This window comes from Chelonia mydas, chromosome 2 (genome assembly GCF_015237465.2).
Source record: "Chelonia mydas isolate rCheMyd1 chromosome 2, rCheMyd1.pri.v2, whole genome shotgun sequence".
NCBI classification, from domain to species: domain Eukaryota; kingdom Metazoa; phylum Chordata; order Testudines; family Cheloniidae; genus Chelonia; species Chelonia mydas.
In genome coordinates this window covers 253,877,030-253,895,301 of record NC_057850.1, presented here as the reverse complement: position 1 = coordinate 253,895,301, position 18,272 = coordinate 253,877,030, and the positions used below count along the sequence as shown (strand labels likewise).

The 18,272-nt window shown below is 43.6% G+C and overlaps 1 protein-coding gene across 1 annotated transcript in view; it reads left to right on the top strand.

Moving 5' to 3' along the window:
- OBSCN (obscurin, cytoskeletal calmodulin and titin-interacting RhoGEF) overlaps positions 1-18,272 on the top strand; it is a 281,809-nt gene that overhangs the window by 198,941 nt on the left and 64,596 nt on the right. Inside the window, exons 87-97 of the mRNA XM_043541677.1 lie at positions 91-291; positions 2,893-2,975; positions 3,881-4,054; positions 5,126-5,285; positions 6,171-6,287; positions 8,029-8,193; positions 9,240-9,398; positions 10,981-11,158; positions 14,280-14,393; positions 17,588-17,755; positions 18,032-18,134. Of these exons, the coding sequence (XP_043397612.1) occupies positions 91-291; positions 2,893-2,975; positions 3,881-4,054; positions 5,126-5,285; positions 6,171-6,287; positions 8,029-8,193; positions 9,240-9,398; positions 10,981-11,158; positions 14,280-14,393; positions 17,588-17,755; positions 18,032-18,134 (1,622 nt within the window). The remainder of the gene's footprint in view (positions 1-90; positions 292-2,892; positions 2,976-3,880; positions 4,055-5,125; positions 5,286-6,170; positions 6,288-8,028; positions 8,194-9,239; positions 9,399-10,980; positions 11,159-14,279; positions 14,394-17,587; positions 17,756-18,031; positions 18,135-18,272) is intronic.

Here is an 18,272-nt window from a genome sequence, read left to right as displayed (position 1 = left end):
TATTTAACACTGGTAAAACACTTGCATGCTATTGCTATTATCAGAACCTTGCTTTCATGCACACGAATAACTCTCTTTCCGTGCTTGTAGATTTTTGACATCTACATGGTCACGGCTGACTATGTGCCCGTTGGAGCTGACAGGGAAGCCATCACTCTGAAAGAAGGGCAGTATGTGGAAGTCCTTGACTCTGCTCATCCTCTAAAGTGGCTAGTCAGGACCAAACCCACTAAATCCAGCCCCTCTCGGCAGGGATGGGTGTCGCCGGCTTATCTGGACAAGAAGTTAAAGGTGATCGATCTTCCTTGTTTTATTTTTTTTTATGGAAACTGTTTCCTTTGCATGGTAGAGCAGTTCCCTGCTTGCCCTGGCTGTCGCTGAGTTTCCATGAGGGGCAGTTCTACTCTGAAAAGGGAGTATGTAAAAATGGCACCTTTGTACTCATCAGCTCTGCTCCCTGTACCTAGCTAGAGTCCAGTCCTCTGACTTCAATGACAACTGTGTGGGGTTGTTGGTTTTTACTGCAATTGGCCCTGGAAACAACACAGCTATGAGGGAGTGAGCTGGTATCTAGTCTGGTTTATGTATCATTAATAGAATTATTTACCAAAATCCAATCATGTATATTTGTGTTACCCTCGCCGCCGCCCCCCCCGCCCCTTTCCCCAGAGGTTGTACAGGTGTCACCGAGGGCATAACTGGAAGGAAAGCGGGTCAAAAAAAGTCAACAAAACTTTCCTCCATCAAAAATTCTGTTCCATCAAAAACAAAATGTTTTGCAGAAGCATAACAGTTTTGACTAAATTTTCACTGAGAAGGAGCCTCAGGTCCAGGATGGAATTTCTGGTCAAAACTTGAGAATGCCAATAGCCCAGAGGTAGGAGACCCAAATCAGGCAGAGCAGGGACCTGTGCATTGCTCTCCCACATCCCAGGGGAGTGCCCTAACCACTGGTCGTATTGGCTATGCTGGGGTTGCTCCGACGTAACTCATGGGCTGATTTTCCCTGCAGAAGCCCAGGGGATGTTGAGTAAGAAGGAAAGAACCCAGCTTGACAGTCAGATCTCAGGTTTCAGAGTAGCAGCCGTGTTAGTCTGTATTCGCCAAAAGAAAAGGAGTACTAGTGGCACCTTAGAGACTAACCAATTTATTTGAGCATAAGTTTTCGTGTGCTACAGCTCACTTCATCAGATGCGTTCAGTGGAAAATACAGTGAGGAGATTTATATACACACAGAACATGAAAAAATGGGTGTTACCGTACACACTGTAAGGAGAGTGATCACTTAAGATGAGCTATTACCAGCAGGAGAGCGGGGGGAGGGGAGAGAGAGAAAACCTTTTGTAGTGATAATCAAGGTGGGCCATTTCCAGCAGTTAACAGGAACGTCCGAGGAGCAGTGGGGGTGGGGGGGGCGGAATAAGCATGGGGAAATAGTTTTACTTTGTGTAATGACACATCCATTCCCAGTCTCTATTCAAGCTTAAGTTAATTGTATTGAGTTTGCAAATTAATTCCAATTCAGCAGTCTCTCGATGGAGTCTGTTTTTGAAGTCTTTTTGTTTTAATATTGCGACCTTTAGGTCTGAGATTGAGTGACCAGAGAGATTGAAGTGTTCTCCGACTGGTGTTTATGAATGTTGCATTTGCAGAGCTGGCAGTTAGAAAGGCCATATTTTTATTTGTAAATAGAGTGCGTTTGACCGGGAGTCACAGATATAATACACTTGGCATCCTATCATGCCTTGTTACACAGTAGTTTATCATGGTATAATGGTACTTTTAAATTCTCAGCCCTCCTGCATTTGAGCAACAGTGTTCCATTGCCCCCAAAGGAAACATGGGTCTCCCCAGTTTGGGATGTTTTATGCAGGGAAACAACATTGCTCAGTATTCCTTCTTCCAGACTAAGCCCTTCTTCTTGGAGACAGGCTGCCCTTGCTAATTGCCCCTTCCTGTTCTATCATCTCTGTAAGACAAGTTATCATTCCTAATAATGGTAGATTCCCCTGAGCTTCCCTGTGTTCCCAGCTACACACTTGTGTAGCCACTGCCCTCTCTTTAGCTTGTATTGCCATATACTTATTAATTTAATGTTGTTTTAAAAATGTGTGTATTAAACTAGTCTCATGAGATGTGCTATTTGCTTTTTACACCGAATTAAGGCTCCTTACAATAAGAGTCAAGAGTTCTTCAGTCTGAAATAACACATGTGCCCAGTTCAATGAAAAGGTCACATGTTTGGAGCTAGAACCCCAAAGTCCATCCATCCAGTTTCTTATATTGGCACCCCATCACCATAATCTCTGCTTCCATTATCCCTTTGGCCTTTAAGCACTTTCAGGTTAATACAGTGGTGTGTGACAGAGTGTAGGTTCCCACGGAACAAATCCAGTTCAGTTGTCAGTGGAACCCAAACCAGGGACCTTCGGCACCAAAAAGCACAAACCCCTACCACATGAGCTTCAGAGGTAACTCCATCAGCTGTATGTACCAGTCTGCTATTCTTGATGGGTCCAGCTACCAGAAGGCGGGCAAGTTGATCCCAGACACTCAGTCATGGACATGTGGATTCATTGTTCTGTAAAACATCTTCCCTATCCTTTCTCCTCCCTCCCAGAGCCAGAAGAGTCTCCCAATGCAAGCCCTGCCCCAAGTAACACTGTTTGAAACCCTGTTGGTGTTGCTGTCTGGCAGTGATCTACAGCTTTGTTACTGGCAGATTATTAACCTTTACAAAAATGGTTTTTTGTGGCTGTTGGTTAGGGACAGAAACAAGCTGCATGTGACAGCACCATGCCTGGAGTTACTCTGCACACATGCTTCAGTTACATGATACAGACATTCCTGCTCTGTTCCTTAGAGAACTGATGTTTCCTGTTTGTCTGTTAGTTGTCACCAGAGTGGGGCACGTCGGAAGCTCCCGAGTTCCCCGGCGAATCTGTTTCAGAAGATGAATATAAAAAGAAGCTGAGGTGAGCACTTTCTGATTTGCACTGCTGCCTTTCAGGATAGTGCCGTGTGAACTAACAGGGATGCTTGGGTCTGAGGCTTCTCCCAAAGGATCCGCACATTCCATTTGCGCCTCTAGGACTGTCTGATGAAAGCCCAATTTCTTTGTTGCTAAATCCCGCCCGCTCCCCTCCCCCAGAGTCCCGCTAAGCTCTTGAGGCTTCCAACCTACAGCAAGGTTTAAACATTTGAATTCTAAGTCTCTACTGATTTAGGTTTGGGGGAAATGCCATGTGATCTAAACCAGCTTGGGAGCAAGATTTGTTTTCTTGTCCAACCTGCTTGTTCCTTGCATATTGTCCTATGGCTGAGTAGTTAACTCCTTGAGATTTCATAGAAGGCTCTGCGGTCCCTTCCAGTATAACTAGTTCTGCCCTGCGGGTGCTCTGCATCATAATATAACAACATAAAGGGAGAGCTGAAGGGTAGCATATAAGGGCCATGTGCAGTGTTCCAGCTCTGCCCGTGTGGTCCAACAGAGTGCTCATCTCCTTGGTAAAAATATTTACCTGTATGGCCTCTACACAGCAGCCACACCGCAGCCTGGGGACTGTGCTGCAGTTACCCACTCTTCTTGAAATCCTCTTGTTAACTCAGACTTAACAGGGAGAGAAGCAGCCGCAGCCTCATTCTGGTTGTTGGTTACATCCCTAATGCTGGGCACTGATCTATGTAGTCTCCTCTCTGAGGGCCTGAGCCTATGAGGCGCTGAACACCCTGAGTTCTGCCTAACTTCAGGGCCAGTCGAGGTGTGCAGCACACTGCAGCTGGGGCCCTGAAGGAACAGAGCCGGCCCCTCTTGGAAATCAGCGCGTCAAGAGCAATATTTGTAATTGCTCTGCCCTTTGTCTGTTTGTCTTTCCTGTAGCGTCATTATTCAGGAACTGCTGAACTCTGAGGAGGAGTTTGTCAAAGATCTGCAGTTCCTCCAGACCCATCACCTCCAGTACATAGAGAGCTGTCCGGATGTTCCAGAAACTGTTGCCAGGCAGAAATCTACTATCTTCAGAAATGTCAGTGCTATTGCGAGCTTCCATTCCAAGTAGGTATTCCTGGACGCGTTACCAGTGTTAGTGACAGAATTGCTTTGGTTATGAGGCATGCCGTGGAAAATGCTAAGATTGAAGGGGGTGGATGGAAATTTTAGGAGACAAGAGCAAGAACACAGGAATGGGAATCAGAAAGTAGTAGTGTTAATACAATCCCAGAGTCTTGAAATTCCTCTTGTTCTGCTGAGCATTTTTTGCCCTGCTAGGCGAATTTCATTGAATAACTATAAAATTCCTATAAAATACACAGCCCCTTCTCTCAGGTGAGGTGATTCTTTAAGACTCCAACACTGTATTTAAGGATGGAGATAGCCAGTGTAGATCCAATACCTACTTTGAATGACCCAATTGTATTCACAAAATGTGGCACATTGTTGTTTTACAGTCAAAAGGGGCCAAAAATCATGCTTGCAATGGACTTACATTCTGGCCATCCTGCAAAAGCCTTGCACACGGTCAGCACAGGTTTTCTCCTCCCAGCAGCCTGAGCAGAAGGGGGCATAAAATGTGCTAAAATTTCAACCCCTCGCACAATGTTCCTTTCAAATGTAGCCAAGATACCTAGCCATCAAACTCAGCCACAGCCCTGCTCCATTGAGGAGACATTTACCTCAGATGCAGTGCTCACAAAACTACTTCCCTTCATCCTGGCCAAATTCTTCTCTTGGTATAGGGAGAGGAGGGGAAATCTCCACTCACCCGCACATGGGAATTCAGGGACACTCAAACTGAAGCACAGGGACAGCAGGTTCCAACTCCCTGCTTCAGTCTGAGCCCCTAAGAACTTCTCTTCCTTTGTCTCCAAGCATTCCTTAAATTCAAGCCGGCCAGGAGGGTCTTCTGCCTAAATTTCAGGTGTGATTAAATTCTTGCCCAATGGCATTTAAAATTTTACCTCTGGGTACAATTGCAGTTCTGACAACACAGATCACTTCATCAAGCTGGATTAAACTGGGATAATATGTATTTAGGTGTAGAGCTCTGGTGAGGTTCTTGTCACGTCTGTGTTCTATTTTCTCTGTGCCAGCTTCTTCTCAGATGTCCCTCTTTCTCCACCTCCACAGTTCCTTCTTCCCAGAGCTGCAGAAATGTGACACTGATGACGACGTAGCTATGTGCTTCATTAAGAATGAGGAGGACTTTGATAAGTACATCCAGTACCTGGTGGGGCGGATACAGGCCGAGTCTGTCATTCTCAGCAAAGCCATTCAGGAGTTCTACAAGGTAGTATATTAACCAAAGTACATGCCACACATTGGGAATGAAGCCTTGTATAACCCCACTGCTTTATGAAATGCAAAGCCCAATGGTGGGTCATACCACTGAATATCTAGGGATTCCATTGGAGTTGCATATATAATATTATAATAGGATTATTAGATAGGTAGGAAATTATTACAAAACAGGGTTTAGTAATCTTCACAGTGGGATGAAGCTCTCATTAGTGGCAGAAAAATTCAGAGTGATATTACTGTAAAGAGCCATAGCCACATACGTGCATATTGTCAAGGAGGATCAAACCTAGGACCTTTCATTTGAAAATGCACAAGCTCCTTTAGATCTTAGTAATGATCCGCCTGTTCCTGTCTTAGGCCAGCCAGTACTGGGAGTCTTGATCTATACACAGAGACTTTGCAATAATAGTTAACAGAATCTGACGAGAGCTATGGTGCCTTTAAGACGTGCACTGTATGTGGACTCAAGGGTACAATGTTAACCAGATGTCTACGGGTACAGGAAAGAAGTGTTGCTCCTTCCCATCATATTGTGCCATTTTCTAAGCAGCATGTTGCATTTTATTATTAATTATAGCATCAACAGTGTGCTGGGTGCCTTACAGGCAAGTGAAAAGACACAGTCACTGCCCCCAAGCAGCTTACCAAGTTGACAGCCAACAGGGAAGGGATGCAACAAGAAAGCAAAGGGGTAGAGTGGTGAGGCTTCACAGTTTTGGAGGGGATTAAGGCTTGTGGGATTTACTCTTTGTTCTTATGCTCAGAGTGACTTGCTGGGAAGACTAAGGTATATAGGTCAGTGTTGTGTGATCTTGTCATTTTGGGCCATTTTTTGCATCACACGCATTCTTTATAGTTGTATATTTTCCCCCAGAGATATACAGAGGAAACATTAGCCAGTGAGGATCCGTCCCAGCCACCTATACCTCCACTGCAGCACTATTTAGAGAGACCCATAAACAGGATCCAGCAGTATCAAATTATAATCAAGGTAAGGAGCTTCCAATAGATTCTTACCACTCCTAGTGTGATGGATTTGCCTTCCATTTTGGAGAGCCTTTGGAGAAAATGGACCTGATCAGTTACCCTGGCTTCACACTAGTATAACACCATTGGAATTGCTCTCGAGCAAGGGAGATCAGAATCAGGGCCAAAGTTCGTGCACTTGAATAGTTTTGTAAACTTTAATTGTTTGAGAAGTTCACAAAGTCTCAAACACCACACGGTTTGCCCAGCTTTAGCTGAATGCTCTAAAAATGGTTACATCCATGAAGAATATAAATTCGCCACATGTGTGGCAACATATCTGTTATAAAAGCAACTAGTTTTCAATGCACATGTCATTGACTTGTCAACAGAGGCAACTTCCCTCACTGTTTTTTCAGGCAGAATTCAAGGTAAGACAAGGCAGATAATGTAAGAGCTACCTTCCCACCTACTGCAAATCTTTGCTGTTTCAAGAGCTGAGCCCAAAGCAAATCATTTCTGAAGGTTCTGAAACATTTCACTATCTGAGGATTTAATTTATATATATATATATGTATACATACATACATACATAATATTTGTTGTAATGTTTATTATATACTACATAAAACTGGGCATGTTTAGTCGTAAGAAAAGCAGACTGAAAGGGGACCTGATAGACTTCAAATATGTTAAGGGCTGTTCTAAAGAGGATGGTGAAGATAGGATGAGAGGTAATGGGCTTAATCTGAAGCAAGAGAAAGCTTTCTAACTATCAGGATAGCTTATCTCTGGAATAGGTTATGACAGGTTGTGGAATCTCTGTCACTGGAGGTTTTTAAGAACAGATTTGGCAAACACCTGTGATGGATCATCAGGTTTGCTAGGTCCTGCCTCAACCTGGGGGGAGGAACTAGATGATCTCCTGAGGTTCCCTTCCAGCGCTACATTTCTAAGATGCCATGATTCTATTTTTGGGCTTCTTCTATGCTTCCATGTTCCAGCCAGGACCAGAAGCGGAGTGTCAAAATGCCCCTTCTTGTGGTTCTTTCAGTCTGAGTAGAAGGAAATAATATCAGGAGCCCCCAAAATTGCTAAATTTTTACAAATACAGATTTTACAAATTTAAGAGATTTAAATAGTTTGGAGAAGGTTCAACATGCCTTTGAATTATGCACACCTGTCTGGCCATACACGCCAACATTTTTGAAGGTTCTCCTGATGCTTGTTCGGAGCCCCTGTACAAACGCTACCTGAAAATGAAAGAGAAGAACAAATGTAATATTTACATTCATTTTGGCAGAAAAGTGTAGGTTGACGTTGATAGATATTTGCTGCATGCCCTTCCCTTCTTACTTTCACTGCATTGACGGTTGTATTTTAGCACCATCCCTTGTTTGACTCATTGTGGTGCCTTGATACCGTTGTAATAATTACATTAGAAATACGCTGATAAGTATGTGGATCTCTTCACTGTTCAGTTTTCAATCAGCCAGACAAGTATCCTACTTGTGGGCTTCACTTCAGCCGTGTCTCCACTCAGTAATAACTGTTTGAAGGGCGGTGGGGCATGGTTAGTCAAAGAGGCCATGCATGTGGAATGGAAAGAAACTGACCAACAAGTGGTGAAAGAGTGGGGCAAAGGTGGGCCCGCATGGAGAGCTGGATCACAGACTCCCACAGAGTGATGTCTGGACTGCATGAGGATACCAATAGAATGCAAACTCTTGGAAATGTCCAGTAACAGCTGCTTTGTTCACTTGTAGGAATTAATCCGAAATAAAGCAAGAAACAGCCAAAACTGTGCATTGCTGGAGCAGGCTTATGCCATTGTGTCCGCACTCACCCAGCGTGCAGAAAACAACCTCCATATCTCACTCATTGAGAACTATCCAGGGACCCTGGAAATTCTAGGAGAACCCATCCGACAGGTAATTAGAAACTCTGAATGAGGACAGTCAGTGCTTAATGCTCTTCCTGCCTTTGATAGGCCTTAAGTGGTCCATATTCTTTAGTGGCTTCTATACAAATTGTCATTTGAAACAGAAAATCAGCTTAACACCTACCAAAGTGATTATCATTAATTCTGTGTTGTTGCGTATAAGAAATTGCAGAATATGACAGAGATGGACCTTCTGAATTGACTAAGCTTGGGAGCCTCTGAGCATAGAAAGTTACTCCCCTCCCCATGGGTATATAGGTGTTTGTCTTCACAACTCACCTTCCAAACAGCAGGAAATCCTGTTTGGGGCGTGTTTAATGGCCCATTTCGTGCACCCATGTGCTGATTAAGCTGTCCACAGTATATGTTGTCAAAAATATATGGACCAAATCCTATTCTCATTGAAGTTGATGAGACTTTTCCAATTACACTTATGGAACTAGAATTTGGCCTTAAGTTTTCATTGCATATGTTTCCCCAAGTAATACGCTTTTGTTTTTAAAGCTCAGTTTTAAAATGCATATCCATTCAAGTCAACATGGGTAACATTGTATGTGCTTTATATGAAATCATGAGATTTGTTTCTCGATATCTTAGCCCTCACAATCCATATAATTTCAGAAGCTCTGTCTGCCTCTCTACCTGTTTCTTTAGAAATGGATGGATGGATTTCAAGACACCACACAGGACATAATTTGAAATTATATTTAATTTTTTTAGTAGCTTTAGCCCTGGTGAAAGATGCCTGGCTGGCAATCCTGGAGATTTATATCGGGTATTTATTTGTAGGCAAAGGAGTAATTTAAAAGATAACGTTGGGACTAAAACTGTACGCAGACTAGGAGTAGTGCCATTTTGAATGCATCACATGTAATGGTAACGATCATCTGTTATGTTGCAATAAAAGCCAAGGTGGATGGGATGGAGGATGGAACACAGAACAATTGCTATTCAGTAGCTAGGAAGTGATAGAGAGACACCATGAAAGTAGTTCAGCAATCATTTCTACTTATTATTTCCTGCTTTCTTTTCCAGGGTCACTTCATAGTGTGGGAAGGAGCTCCAGGAGCCAGAATGGCATGGAAAGGTCACAACCGACATGTCTTCCTCTTCAAGAATTATATCCTGATCTGCAAACCCAAGCGAGACACCAAGACAGACACCTACAGCTACATCTTCAAGAACATGATGAAGGTCTAACCATTACTTTTACCTCCCCACCAGTACAATTGCTCTCTTTTTTTCAGTCTACTTCTCTCTCTCTTGATATGCAGCTGCTGGTCATCAGAAAACATGACATTTCACTAATCCTTTCAAATTGTTCTTTTGTTTCCAAAGTTCCCTACAACACAGATAGAACCTGCATCATCTACTGAAATACATTTGTTAGCTCTCCAAGTCAGGTAGAATATATGTCATAAACCACCAGAGAGCAAATGAACAGGCTTTAACTGCGCAGTAGTGAGGATACATATAAGAAGTTATGGTCATCCCAGCAGGAAGCCCATTGAAGCCAATGAAATTATCCAGGTGGCAAATTTGGACTGAGGCGGTTTCTGTAGTTTATTCAAGTCAGTAAATTGGAATAGTTTCCATTTCAGTCTAATGCTGTACTTCCAATAATTGCCCTCTGCCAACAAAAGAATTGGGCAGGCCCATCTTAAGTCATTTGTTCCCATAGTATAAGAACACCACATAAGAACATAAGAGCTGCCATGCTGGGTCAGACCAATGATCCACACAGCTCAGTATCCTGTCTCTGACAGTAGCCAGGACCAGAGCTCCAGGGAGAGTGTACAGAACAGGGAAATTCTGGAATGGTCTGCTCCTGTCTTCCACTCCTGGCTTTTACCAGTCAGAGGTTTAGGGTCACCTTGAGACTGGGGCTGCGTCCCTGACCATCTTGGCTAATAGCCATTGATGGCCTTATTCTCCATGTCCATCACAACAATGGCAATAAGTTCCACAGGTTAATTGTGTGTATAATTATAAGAAATTCAGAGTGGATTTTCAGAGTTAGATGCTCAACTCCTATTAAGAGTCAATGAGTGTTGGGTGGTCTAACTCCCATAGGCCCCTTTGAAAATCCCCATCTCATTCTTGTTTGACAATCACATGTACGGTCTGGGTTTCCCAGCTGGATTGTCTTGCTCTCTGTATGATATCTGCTGTGCAGTTTTTCTTCATGTTGCTACTAGTAGCCTGTGTTATTTCTCGCTACGTATCATCCTCTAGCATTAAGATCTCAGCGTTGCTGTTCTGTTGATGCTGGCTTGTAGATCATGTGGAATATTCTTTTAACATTAAGTAATTATTTTTCCTGGAGATAATAATTCACCGGGGTCAGACTTTAAGCTGCCTGTTTGCTATATACGAGTAGGTAAATAGCACAAAGCACTACATAGTGGGCTGAATTCTCAGTTACACATAGGCCACTTTGCATGGCTCAGGCAGCGTAAAGGGACCTTCAAGGGGGTGTAAATTACGTTTACACTCACTTTAATGCCCTTTTGATGTAAATGAGAAGCAGGGCCACTGTGTTCTAGGCAACAACTCTGCATTGGCAATGGGGGATTAGATGACACCTAATAGAATTGACCCCTCTTACATTTTTATGGAGGTGGTTCTGACTCTCAAAGATTAGATCTAGATCTGAACTTTCCTAAATGTTGGGGCTTTGTTAGGAGCCAGGGCTTTGGTTCAGACTCGTGTCTAATTTCTGTCATGCGACTGAAGACACTTAATTGACTTTCTTATTGTCCTCCCGGTCACCCAGCTGTCCCACATAGATGTGAACGACCTGGTGGAAGGAGATGACCGGTCATTTGAGATCTGGCATGAGCGAGAAGACTCTGTCCGCAAGTACCTACTTCAAGCTCGTACGGTCATCATCAAGAACTCCTGGGTGAAGGAAATCTGTGGTATACAGCAACGTATCAGCCTGCCTGTGTGGAGTGAGTATAGTCAGGAAGATCGATTGAACCTCTGCTAAAGATAATTGATGCCTCTCCAGTTCAGAAGTGCAAGTGATGAATGGCTTTGCTGCTAAGATTAGCTCTGCAAGGAGGAGAGAGCCATCAGGGCCAGCGTTATACCTCTGACGCTTAACTAAGGGCTGGCCTGATTATGTCAGGGTCTACACTACAGCCTTCCTCCCACCCATGTAAGTGCCATACTACACCCACATCATAACTCTACCTCCATGAGAGGTGTAAGTCTTAGGTTGGTGTAGTTAGGGCGACACAGTGTCTGTGTAGACACTGTCCCTTACATTGACTGTTGACTGCCGCGTCAGTTTCACAGCAGGACCTGTGAAATTCACAAGAAAAAGGGGCAATTAGGGCCCTGTTGCCCCCAGATCCCTTGGAGAACTGGGCAGAGGGACCCCACTCCCGGCTGGAAGCCAGGGGGAGAATGGACCCCTCTCCCAGCTGGGAGCCAGGGTGAGAAGCCTGGGCAGCTGGACCCAGCTGGGAGCCGGGGCAAGAAGCTCAGGTGGCTTCTCCCCGCCCCAGCTTCTAGCCAGGAGTCAGGCAGCCTTGTTAATGTCAGGGCTCCCTGAGCTGTGAAATTGACATGGCTGTCCTGCTCCTGTCTGGGAGCAGGGAGACAGGGGAGTGGGAGAAGCCAGGGCCTCTGGACCCTTCTCCCCAGGGGTAAGAAGCCCAGGGAAGCTTCCCCCAGCTCTCCACTGGGAACAGGGAGTGGAGGCGGGGGGACAGCCCTCCGGGAGCCTGTGGGGGGCTGCCAGGTTCCCGGCAGGCTGCTGCCAGCAGAGCTGAGAGACCAGGCTCTGAGCTCCCGACACTGCCCCTCTTAGGTCGGTGGACGGTCTCCTGGTGAGGACGCACATCACTGACCCAAGGAGGGTAGTTTGAACATAATAATTCACAGAGGTCAGACTTTAAGCTGCCTGTTTGCTATGTACCATTAGGCAGACAGCACAAAGCACTACACAGTGGGCCTAATTCTCATTTACACAGAGGGCACTTTGCACTGCTCAGCCTAATTAGTCTGAAATCACCAAGATAAAATTCAAAAAAGAAAAGTTCAAAGTCCTGCACTTAAGAATGAAAAAATCAAATGTCCAGCTACAAATGGGGAATGATAAAATGGGGAATAATTGACTCAGCAGCAGTACTGCTGAAAAGGATCTGGGCATGATAGTGTATCATAAACTCAATATAAATCAACGTGATGCAGTTGTGAAAAACGCTAATATCATTGTGGGGTGTCTTAACAGGAGTGTCGTCTGTCAGACACGGGAGGTAATTGTCCTGCTCTACTCTGCAGTGGTGAGGCCCCAACTGGAGAACTGTGTCCATACTTTAGGAAGCTGAAGGGAGTCCAGAGGAGAACAATAAAAACAATAAAAGGTTTAGACAACCTGGCCTGTGAGGAAAGGCTAAAGCAACTGGGCTTGTTTAGTCTTGAGAAAAGAAGATTTGAAGGGGTAACCTGATAACAGTCTTCAAATGTGTTAAGGAATGTTATAAAGAGGACAGTGACCAGTTGTCCTGTATGCCCACTGAAAGTAGGACAAGTCGAAGGGGCTTGATCTGCAACAAATAAGATTTATGTTAAATATTAGGAAACTCTTTCTAACTCTAGGGGTAGTTAAGCTCTGGAATAGGCTTCCAAGAGAGTATGTGGAATCTCTGGTTTCACGGTAGCAGCCGTGTTAGTCTGTATCCGCAAAAAGAAAAGGAGGACTTGTGGCACCTTTGAGACTAACAAATTTATTTGAGCATAAGCTTTCGTGAGCTACAGCTGCATCCAATGAAGTGAGCTGTAGCTCACGAAAGCTTATGCTCAAATAAATTTGTTAGTCTCTAAGGTGCCACAAGTACAACTTTTCTTTTTGTGGAATCTCTGTCACTTGAGGTTTCTAAGAGGAGGTTAGACACACACATGTCAGGGATGGTCTCTAGGTGTACTTGGTCTTACCTCAGGACAGCGGGTGGGCTAGTTGACCTCTCAAGGTCCCTTCCAGCCGTATATTTCTATGATTCTCCAGCACAGGTGAATAGTCCCATAGAAATCAAGAGAACTTTTGTTGCTGGGTGAGGAAATATGGCTGCTAAAACCTCTATAACAAAGTCTAAAAGTTAGCAATAGAAATATATCTGGGACACCTGATCCCAACCAGCCACTGCTGTTGATTTTCAGAGGGGTAATAGGCAGTTAACCGAGAACAAAATTTGGTGATAAGGGCATCATTGAAATCTGTGGGTATTTTGATAATGAATTCAATGGGAGCAGAATCAGAACCTGCTCCAAAGCCTATTGATGTCAGTGGAAAGACCCCCTTTGATTTCAGTGGGCTTTGAATTAGATCCCAAGTACCCAGATTGCATTCAGAAAATATGCATTCACAGGTGCAAAGAGGTAATTGCATGCAGTGGGCTTATAGCATATTTAGTAAGCTACTGAATGTGCACCTACACTTGTGTATATTACAGATAAAGCCTAAGAAAATTTGGCTTCTATTTCTACTACATTTGCACAGAAAATAAGGCTGTGTATTTTAACTTTTACTGATAACCTGTTCTTATAAAGTGAGCCTTCCAAATTAATTTTTATACAACTTCTTGATATACATAAAGGTCAAAACTTAAAGTGTTTTGACAGTACTCAGCGCAGAATAAACTAGTGTGGAAAGAAGCAGGAATACATTTTGGGTGCTCAGCATTTTCTGAAAAAGAGGATCCTTTAAGGTGTGTCACACTGGGCAGCCAAAAATGGAAGCGCCCAGAACCACTAGTCAGTTTTGAAAATCTTGGCTGAAGGAACTGCGAAGGCTATAGAGTGAGTCAGAATGAAGGATAAAATTCAGCATTCCTGTCCCCCAGGTCTAAAATCACTAGCCAACACATGGTGATCTCTGTTTATCCACAAACACCGTGCTGCAACACCGTGAAATCATTAGTACCCGTTGGTTAATAAACTCTCCATTTCAGGTATCCCATGTTGAAACTTTAAGGTTTGCAAAACTCAGCCATCCTGCGTGTCCTTTTCCTTCATTGCATTAGTCATTCTTCAGACAGAACCACTAATAAATCTCTTTTCTTTCAGTTCCTCCGGATTTTGAGGAAGGACTGGCTGACTGTACAGCTGAGCTGGGTGAAACTGTCAAATTGGCTTGCAAAGTGACAGGAGCTCCTAAGCCAGTAGTCGCTTGGTATAAAGGTATAGTCAGCATTGTGCTGTCATGAGATATGTACTCCTAGTTTACGTGGCATTCACACTGCTCCATACCAAGTTCTTGGTAGCTGATCATTTAACTGAATTGCATGTTTTCCCAGCAACATTATAATTAGTTTTTACTTGCAGTGAAAACATCTTTGCTGAAAGTTGACACCCAATACAAAGCCGTTTCACGTGCCTCTCACTGCATTTAAGTCTTTTCCTTTTACAAAAAGAACAGGAATACTTGTGGCACCTTAGAGACTAACAAATTTATTAGAGTATAAGCTTTCGTGGGCTACAGCCCACTTCATCGGATGCATAGAATGGAACATATAGTAAGAAGATATATATATATATACATACAGAGAAGGTGGAAGTTGCCATACAAACTGTAAGAGGCTAATTATTTAAGATGAGCTATTATCAGCAGGAGAAAAAAAAACTTTTGTCGTGATAATCAAGGTGGCCCATTTAGACAGTTGACAAGAAGGTGAGAGGATACTTAACATAGGGAAATAGATTCAATATGTGTAATGACCCAGCCACTCCCAGTCTCTATTCAAACCCAAGTTAACGGTATCTAGTTTGCATATTAATTAAAGCTCAGCAGTTTCTCATTGGAGTCTGTTTTTGAAGCTTTTCTGTTGCAAAATTGCCACCCTTAAGTGTTTTACTGAGTGGCCAAAGAGGTTGAAGTGTTCTCCTACCGGTTTTTGATTCCTGATGTCAGATTTGTGTCCATTTATCCTTTTGCATAGAGACTGTCCGGTTTGGCCAATGTACATGGTAGAGGGGCATTGCTGGCACATGATGGCATATATCACATTGGTAGATGTAAAAAGAAAAGGAGTACGTGTGGCACCTTAGAGACTAATGAATGAGCCCCTGATGGCGTGGCTAATGTGATTAAGTCCTATGATGGTGTCACTTGAATAAATATGTGGACAGAGTTGGCATCAGGCTTTGTTGCAAGGATAGGTTCCTGGGTTAGTGTTTTTGTTATGTGGTGTGTGGTTGCTGGAGAGTATTTGCTTCAGGTTGGGGGGCTGTCTGTAAGCAAGGACTGGTCTGTCCCCAAGATCTGTGAAGGACGACCCAACACTCTCACAAATCTTGGGAGACAGGCAAGTCCTTGCCTACAGACAGCCCCCCAACCTGAAGCGAATACTCACCAGCGACCACATACCACACAACAGAACCACTAACCCAGGAACCTATCCTTGCAACAAAGCCCGTTGCTAACAGTGCGCACATATCTGTTCAGGGGACACCATCACAGGGCCTAATAACATCAGCCACACTATCAGAGGCTCGTTCACCTGCACATCTGTCAATGTGATATATGCCATCATGTGCCAGCAATGCCCCTTTGCCTTGTATATTGGTCAAACTGGACAGTCTCTACATAAAAGAATAAATGGACACAAATCAGATGTCAAGAATTATAACATTCATAAACCAGTTGGAGAACACTTCAATCTCTCTGGTCACTCAATTATAGACATGAAAGTTGCGAAATTACAACAGAAAAACTTCAGAAACAGACTCCAAAGAGAGATTGCTGACTTGGAATTCATTTGCAAATTGGATACAATTAACTTAGGCTTGAATAGAGACTGGGAATGGTTGATTCATTATAAAAAGTAACCTATTTCCCCTTGTTTATTCCTCCCCCCCTCCCCCCCCCCCACTGTTCCTCAGACGTTCTTGTTAAACCCTGGATTTGTGCTGGAAATGGCCCACCTTGATTATCATACACATTGTACAGAGAGTGATCAGTTTAGTTAAGCTATTACCAGCAGGAGAGTGCGGGGTGGGGGGAGAGAAAACCTTTTGTAGTGATAAACACCCATTTTTTCATGGTCTGTGTGTATACAGACATCCTCTGTATCTTCGACAGTATGCATCCGATGAAGTGAGCTGTAGCTCACGAAAGCTTATGCTCAAATAAATTGGTTAGTCTCTAAGGTGCCACAAGTACTCCTTTTTAAGATCTGTGAGAGTGAGGGATCATTTTTCAGGATAAGTTGTAAATCTTTGATGATGCGCTGGAGAGGTTTTAGTTGGGGGCTGAAGGTGGCAGCTAGTGGCGTTCTGTTATTTTCTTTGTTGGTCCTGTCCTGTAGTAGGTGAATTCAGGGTACTCTTCTGGCTCTGTCAATCTGTTTTTTTACTTCAACAGGTAGATATTGTAGTTTTAAGAATGCTTGATAGAGATCTTGTAGATGTTTGTCTCTGTCTGAGGGATTGGAGCAAATGTGGTTGTATCTTAGAGCTTGGCTGTAGACAATGGATCGTGTGATGTGGTCTGGATGGAAGCTGGAGGCATGTAGGTAAGTATAGCAGTCAGTAGGTTTCCGGTATAGGGTGGTGTTTATGTGACCATCGCTTATTAGCACAGTAGTGTCCAGGAAATGGACCGCTTGTGTGGATTGATCTAGGCTGAGGTTGATGGTGGGATGGAAATTGTTGAAATCATGGTGGAATTCCTTAAGGGCTTCTTTTCCATGTGTCCAGATGATGAAGATGTCATCAATGTAGCGCAAGTAGAGTAGGGGCGTTAGGGGACGAGAGCTGAGGAAGCGTTGTTCTAAGTCAGCCATAACAATGTTGGCATACTGTGGGGCCATGCGGGTACCCATAGCAGTGCCACTGACTTGAAGGTATATATTGTCCCCAAATGTGAAATAGTTGTGGGTGAGGACAAAGTCACTAAGGTCAGCCACCAGGTTTGCTATGACATTATCGGGGATACTGTTCCTGCTAGCTTGTAGGCCATCTTTTACATCCTTTTAGAACACACCATAATCAACAAAATCCTTCACCACACAGGAGAGACTTAAGGAGAGTTTTCGTGTTTACACGAGGACAAAGCATGGCAGGTGATGAGCACCTGCAGTGCCCATTGAGATCAGGATTTAGCTCATGGTGGATACAATGTCTCCTCAGCTGTGTTCTCAGGGTGCATTGCAGAGAAGGAAGATGAAGAGCTCATTCTTCAGCCATTCTGACCTTATGCAATGTGTAGCTGTTTTTAGAAAGGCAAATACAGCTCTAAGCCCACTATCTCTATGCCTTTCTCTATCCTGGGGCTAGCCAGGGTCCAAAGTGGAAGAAAAAGGTACAGTTCCCAAACAGAGGATGTAAACTGATGCTGCGTTTAATGAGGGATTTTTCTTTCTTTTATTTTTAAGATGGCAAACCAGTGGAGATGGATCCCCATCACATTATAATAGAAGATCCTGATGGTTCCTGTACATTGATCCTGGACACTCTGACGGGTATTGACTCAGGACAGTACATGTGCTTTGCTACCAGTCCGGCTGGTAATGCCAGTACACTAGGAAAGATCCTTGTTCAAGGTAAAGTCCTATACAGATACATTGTTTTAAAGTGCTATTCACCACTTCCCTGCTGTGTAATGTACTAGGTATGTGCATTAAAACATGCAGGCAGTTCTGCATTATGTTCCTGGCATGTCCTCTTTGAAGCACCCTCTGATAGCTCAGGAATAGCGAATCAGAAAGTCAAATCTCTTTCTTGGTCTGCTACCAATGGGAGGGATCCAGTCAGGCCACAGACCTGTGTTGTATGTTTTGATTATTGTCGTGTTTATTAAGTTTATTCTTATTTTCTAGTGCCACCGAGGTTTGTGAACAAGGTTAGAAATGCTTATTATGTTGAAGATGAAGATGTTCAGTTTACCTGCACCATTGAAGGAGCACCGTATCCTCAGATCAGGTCAGTTCTTGAAGTTATTTCTTGACAGAAACCAAATGTTTGGGTGGTTTCCTCAAGAAATTTATTGTAGCAATTGTGTGGGAGGGAAAAACTTCAAATAATAATTGATATGGGACTCTATCAGATCTAATGTGCTGA